The sequence below is a fragment of the Mesitornis unicolor genome, unplaced genomic scaffold (assembly GCF_000695765.1).
Source record: "Mesitornis unicolor isolate BGI_N332 unplaced genomic scaffold, ASM69576v1 scaffold13644, whole genome shotgun sequence".
Classification (NCBI taxonomy): Eukaryota; Metazoa; Chordata; class Aves; order Mesitornithiformes; family Mesitornithidae; genus Mesitornis; species Mesitornis unicolor.
The window spans coordinates 1-6,710 of record NW_010180855.1 but is presented as its reverse complement, the minus strand read 5'-3'; the positions used below and the strand labels follow the sequence as shown (position 1 = coordinate 6,710).

Genomic DNA, 6,710 nt, shown 5'->3' with positions numbered 1-6,710 from the left:
CTCGCAGGTGAGGTGCTGCAGCCCTCTGATCATCTTGGTGGCCGCCTTTGGACCCGCTCCAACAGCTCCATGTCCTCCTTATATTGGAGGCCCCAGAGCTGGATGCAGTACTCCAGGTGGGGTCTCACCAGGGCAGAGCAGAGCAGAGGGGCAGAATCACCTCCCTGGCCCTGCTGGCCACAGTCCTTGTGATGCAGCCCAGGATGGGGTTGGCCTTCTGGGCTGAAAGCGCACACTGGTGGCTCATGTTGAGTTTTCATCAACCAACACCCCCAAGTCCTTCTCCTCGGGACTGCTCTAAGCCATTCTCAGTGCAGGTTGGTCAGGTAGGACGTGCCCCTGGTAAATCCATGCTGGCTGTCTCAAATCACCTCCCTGTCCTCCACATGCCTTATCAGAGTTTCTAGGAGGATCTGTTCCATGATCTTCTCAGGCACAGAGGTGAGGCTGACAGCTCAGTTGTTCCCAGGGCCCTCCTTTCTACCCTTCCTAAATATGGGAGTGATGTTTCCCTTCTCCCAGTCACCAGGGAATTCACCTGACTGCCATGACTTTTCAAATGTAATGGAGAGTGGCTTGGCAACTACATTCATACTGGCATGTCTCTGTTCTCAACCTTCAAATGCATTCCATGCACATGTTCTATCTATATATATATATTAATTAACTTTCAGATTGAGACTAATCAAGCCTTAATTCCCATCTTTGTATAGATTACCCAATTCTGAAACAAATGAAGAACCACCAACCTCTGACTCTGCCATCTCCCCCACTTTCACCCTGCATCTATTCCTTAGATTACTGTTTTCTCTGCAAAGCACTTCAGAGCGCCCCTTCTATTTGTACTCATATTGCTAGACATAATTAATGTTGTAAATCATGTGTACACACTGCATTAAAAAGCCCAAGCTGTCAATAATGTTTCTATTATAATGTTAAGAGAATGGCAGCAACAACTGGTCTGTCTCAGTTCCCAGGCTGAAACATCATAATGTATCTGTTGACTTCACACTGGCGTGTTAATGAAAGAACAAGAAAGAGGGCAGTTATTTCTACTATACCTTTGGAAGTAGAGCATTTGTTCATTACAGCTTGGTATGAAGCGACGTTCGTCTTAATGCAAATTCATGCCAGCATGCAAGTATAAAAAGTTTCTGAATCTCAGATTATGAATTGCCTAAGTAAGTACCAAATGCTGTCGTCTTTTGACTGCTGCACACCAGACATTAGAAATTCACTTGACAAAATGAACCCACTCCAGATGACAAGTTTGGTTTGCATTGTCATTTGTCTGACTGCACTGCCTTCGCTTCAGGCATGACAATTATCTTGGCATTGATTTGTTCTAATGAATACTTTTATAAATTACTAGGAGCCATACATGGAAGGGGTAAATCCATTCATCAAGAGCAACAAACATCGCATGATCATGTTCTTGGATGAACTTGGGGTAAGTGGTTAAAGAAACTTTACTGGAAGTTACATAGTAGTATCATAAAAGAAAATTCTTTACACTTTCTCTGAATTAGCTCAAAAATGCATCAGCGCTCACACAACTGTGAATGCTTTTAACTGAGTAATTTTTTGGTGCATGTTTAGAAACTGCAGATTGCTGGCCTGTCATACGGAATTAAAACCATCAAATGCCATGTTAGGCTTCATTCACTGTCTCTGTAGATGTGAGAAGATCAAATAGATTTTATAGCTATGAGTATTAGAAATTTTGCCAAAAAAATGCCAATCTTTACAAGTATGTTTTAAACCAAAATTTTTTATATATGTCAAATGGTGTTCACCAGAGACGAAAATTATTTTTTGCTTTTAAAAATATTGTTTGAATTTCAGTTATGCATTACCAAACGTGCCACTGCATGCATTCTAGTTTGCAAGTGAACTCAGTTACTGTATTCTTTCAAACTGTTACTGTTTTGGGTGTGATAGCTGTTGCTGGAGGTAGGACCTCGTGTGCTATATTTGTATTTTTAAACCAAGAATTCACTTTAAAAAAACAAGATTAAAAAAATGTGCTAAACTTCCTAAATTGATCCCTTAAAAGTGACCTTAGAATGTATCTCAGAATATTTTGATAAGATACCAAAACGAGTGTGGCATTTGGGTAGGCTGCCATAGGTCACCTTTCCCTGGTTAAACTGCAACTTCTGTATATTACAATACATCAGTTTTCTTTAAATGACAGATTTTGCATGAAGTTTCTGAAGACTCTTGGTTTGAAAATAACTGTTGAGTTAATCTGCTGTTTTAATAGCACTGTTTTATGACCAGAGTTACTTGATAGTTACAGATTTTGCTGATTTTTGTTGTTGTTGTTGTTGCTGCTATTCTCCCATTTAAATGGGGAAAAAGCAGCGATGGATGGATTCCCCCTCCTTTAGGGAAAGGGTATGAGTCTATATGCAGCAGCTTTCTGGTCAGCTCAATGGCAGTGTAGCAATACCAAACCTTTTAGTAACAGCCTGCAGGAGCAGAAATTGCAGTATGCTGATAAAACACATGCTTGCAGAGAGGAGGAAATCAGTAACTCATAATGGAAAGATGGACTAGAGACTCAGCTGGGAATTCTGACACTGGAGAATAAAACAAGTGCGTTGGCAGAGCTGCAGTTTATCTTCCTGTGTGCCCGGGTACTCGGCATCCTAAATCTGCTCTGATGTTTTTTTTTGTTGAAGAACGTTCCTGAGCTTCCCGACACTACAGAGCACTCGAGAACTGACCTCTCTCGTGACCTGGCAGCCTTGCACGAGATATGTGTGGCACACTCAGATGAACTCCGGACACTCAGTAACGAGCGGGGTGTAATGCAGGTGAGCAGCATTGATCAACGGTTAACTAACAAATCAGTATGCCTTGAGTTACTCCTTAGCATCAGGATGCTTTTGTAGTATTTCTGGCTAGCAGAATGAGTGATAAACATGTTAAAATATGTGCATTCCACCAGGAGGTTTTAGCTCTAAAGGTAAATACTTAGTCCATGGTTTTGTTTCTTCATGCAACAAAATCAAAGAGATTTTCTTTCCACATTTCCAGAGGAAGTTTTGGTTTCTAGAGGAAGCCTAAACCCACAGAATTACTATCTCCTGACAGACTCCCTGGGTTGTTAGTTTCAGGATCTTGGGGTTTTTTTATTTGAGAACTAAATTTACTTTTGTTACCAATAGCTAGCTATCTCATTTTTGCTTCCTAATTTGCCAGTACGTTTAATAAACAAACATGGCAAACTTCTCTAGCAAACGCCAACGGTGCGTTAGCTGTGCACCGTCCTTAGCCTGTTCTACCACAAAGCAGCAAAAAGACCCATGGGTGGAGAGGCAAAGCTCATAGACTTCCCTTTTGAAGTAATGTCTAGGGAATCAGCTGTTTCCTTTGTTTTGTTTTGTCTTAATATATTTTAAACTACCTAGCAGCAGGTCTGATAGGCTAATGCAGATAATGCTTCCTGTTTCCAGTTGCTAATGTGTGTTTTTACTGACTCTTTCTGCAGCATGTTCTTAAAAAGCTTCTGGCTATTACTGAACTGCTTCAACAAAAACAAAATCAGTATTCAGTGTCTAATAACACCAGGTAGCAGCCCTCTACCTGAATTCTGCATGGATCCAGCATGCCTGACACGGCGAATCACACCAGTTATCACCTTCTTCTTGCTCTTGCCAAAAATAGCACACCCTGTCACATTCCCAGTGATGTGTGAACTATGCAAAAAAGAAAACAAAGATTCTGTTGGTGAATGATTGTACCAGCAGCTTTTTAAGCTATCTGTGCAGGACATTTGCACTTTTTTCCACTTGGAAACAGTTTTCACAACCTCTGAGCCTTGGTGGACAGTTCACCTTCCACGAAGAAAATGCTGTGACTGTGTCTTGAACTTTGAAAATTATTTTCAGCACCTCTGATTGCCAAAGTTTTCCTGTCTTATTGGAAAAGAATTATCAACTGACATGGAAAGAAATGTGTTGCTTTGACAGCTACATATAACTGGATAACATTTCTTACTGTAATTTCTGACTGGTTACAATAATTACGACTTTCGACTGTTTCAACCACTTTAACTTGTATTCACAGTCTCCAGAATTTGATGTTATGGTAGAAACAATCTTTACTGTACACTTTTTATACCATGCTGTTTCTCTTGCTGGAATCATGTTAAAAGAGAATATGCAGAATGGGTCTTGTCGGCTTTATTTTTTTGATGTGCCACTGATTCAGTCTGAATAGTTCTGCCATCAAGAACTGTATATCCAGATAAATCACAATGCTTTTGTAAAATGTTTACAATGGCAAATAATTTGAATTCAGTAAATTTATTGATCATTGTATCAGACATGCATGCATTCATTAAACCATTTTATAAAATATGTATTGTTTTGTCTTTTGTGTACTGTAAGTCTGCCATAAATATTATTTTTATAAGTGAAAAATAAGTTTTTAAAATAAATCAAGCTGCACATCAAATCTTTATGGAAACTGGCTAACTTTGGCTGCTGTGGAAATTTCTTACAGTCTGCACACATGATACGCACTGAAATGTTCATGCAGTGCCACTTTTTTAGCATGACTCCTCAGAACAGCATTACCTTGTCCATATGCCTTAATTTGTACGTCTCTTATGGAGTGAGAAAGTAGATGTTTTAATTTTTTAACAGTTTAAAGTAAAATAAGCAGTTGATTCAGAGGGTCACCTATCTAACTAGTATAACTAGTGTAACTTTTCTAGGCAGTGATCCAGTAAGGAGTGAAAGGATGCTGTGATTCACTGACAAGACTAATGAGAGAATCACATAAATAGCTGTGTAACATGAAGACAGCTGTTACACCGCTAGAACTACACTGTATCTACTACTGGAACTGCTTTTTCCATTCACTGTCACAGTGAACTGTAGACTTTGGGTCTACTGCTGTAACAGTGTGCATGTCCTTCTGGGTGTGCAGTTGGCTCTCACTGTGCTGCTCCAATTGGGGCAGCGTTCTGGGAGGTGAGTGCCCAGTGTGTAGCTGAGAGCTCCCATGTGTCTGTTACAAGTACTACACCTAGTAGACAGAGGTGGTACTCTTAATATAGCCTCATGCAGACATAACCTGTTTATAAGACCCTTCTAGATCATCTTATCAAACCACTGTTGCTGCCAAGCTTGTATCAAACTGTATCTCAGAGGAAAAGGTAATTAAGTCTCTTTTTTTGTGCCCTACTTAGTTCTCTCTCTGTATTCTCTCTGTATACTGTTAGATCACACAAGTCACAATCCCAGTTCATAACACTTCTTGTGTGATGAATTATTGCAATGCTCTGTTTACAGCTTTCAACCAGTGAAGAACCTGAGTATATGCTTTAACACAGTTTAAGTCTCATTCTCTCCACTTGATTATGAAGGCATTAAGTAAAGCATGTCAGGCTTTCTGCAGTGAAATCACAATAGTTGCCAGTGTTCAGCTGATGACCCTGTTGTAGAAAGATTTGTCAAAAACAGCATAGATGAAGTGGGTTATTTTTTATTTAGCTGGCTGAGTGTAGGTAGTGTAACTGGTAAAAACAGAGAAGTTAAGAGAACAGATCTAGATGGCTATTTACCTAGCACATACAAAATGCAGTAAAGAAACTAGGAAAGTCTTAAAGTTGCATTTAGATCTGTGTATTGTAGAACTACTTATGTTCTAAAAGTGTACAAAAAGGAAATAGACTTTGCTCCAGATTTGGAAGACATTTAAATACTTAGGAAGAGTTTAAAAATACTATTCTCAGTTGCACCCAGGTGAGTTAGTCAAAGCAACCTAATCTGAGATCACAGCTGCAGAGTAAGTCAAAGGTGTGATTATTATTTTCTATATTGTAAAATACATTGCTGCAGCCTCTTTTGAGAGGAGCTTCCCAATGAGCACACCTGCTTTCTTTAAATTGCTTCAGTGACAAGGTTGGGAAGAGGGCAGCAGATCCTGCTCTAAAGCACAGATGGGTCTGCTACCAGATGTCTCCTCCCTGCATTTATTCAGTTCACTGAATGCCCAGTTTGATCCAAGTGCAGGATTACAGTATGGCAGTAGCTATTCCTGAGCCAAAACCCTTCCCAAACCAAAACTCCTCTTCCCTGAGTGATGTACATATTTCTTAAAGCAGACGTTTTTTATTCATGTTTGCCCATGAAGGGATGAGTGTTTAATGGAACTACAATTACTTATTTCTGCAAAGTCAAATGCTTTATTGCAAAAGTAACTAATAAATACCTCATGATACAGAGTAAGGAACCTGTGGCAGACAGGTTCACACCCAACACCAAGAGGTGGTTTGTGCAGAGGTAGGATTTGATCTTCTTTCAAGGTTACACCGAGTCCGCAAGATCATCATCAGTCCAGTCTTCCTAATAGAAGGGAAAAACACAAGACCTTGAGCAACCTACAAATCTGAGACATTTTACAGTAAGGTGGGCCAGACAATACATGGTACTACTGCACGTGCTGTCACAGGAACTACTACATTTGCTAGAGTAAGAATTTAAGATGATAGCTTTTCACTTGTGTGAACTGTGTCTGCTATCAGTAACAGACTTAAATAGCAAGTTTAAAATCAGTTTAAACAGTGCTTTCCACAGTACTTGACAGATGAGCACTTGCAGGGAAAATGGAAAAAGGGGCAGGCATCTCAGGAGGACTACAGGGCTACCATGAGGCTGCACAGGAGAAAATTAGAAGGGCCAAAGCACAGC

At 39.9% G+C, this 6,710-nt stretch overlaps 1 protein-coding gene across 1 annotated transcript; it reads left to right on the top strand.

Moving 5' to 3' along the window:
• Positions 1–1,376: 1,376 nt before the first annotated feature.
• Positions 1,377–4,362, top strand: LOC104539640 (ras GTPase-activating protein 1-like). The gene is made up of 3 exons (XM_010183226.1): positions 1,377–1,450; positions 2,688–2,822; positions 3,500–4,362. The coding sequence occupies exons 1-3, from the start codon at positions 1,382–1,384 to the stop codon at positions 3,581–3,583; spliced, it is 288 nt and encodes a 95-aa protein (XP_010181528.1). The 5' UTR covers positions 1,377–1,381; the 3' UTR covers positions 3,584–4,362.
• The last annotated feature ends 2,348 nt before the right edge of the window (positions 4,363–6,710 follow it).

Coding starts and splice junctions, on each gene's coding strand:
- LOC104539640 (XM_010183226.1), top strand. CDS start 1,382: ATGGAAGGGGTAAATCCATTCATCAAGAGCAACAAACATCGCATGATC. Junction 1,451..2,687: donor TGTTCTTGGATGAACTTGGG/GTAAGTGGTTAA, acceptor TTTTTGTTGAAG/AACGTTCCTGAGCTTCCCGA. Junction 2,823..3,499: donor ACGAGCGGGGTGTAATGCAG/GTGAGCAGCATT, acceptor CTCTTTCTGCAG/CATGTTCTTAAAAAGCTTCT.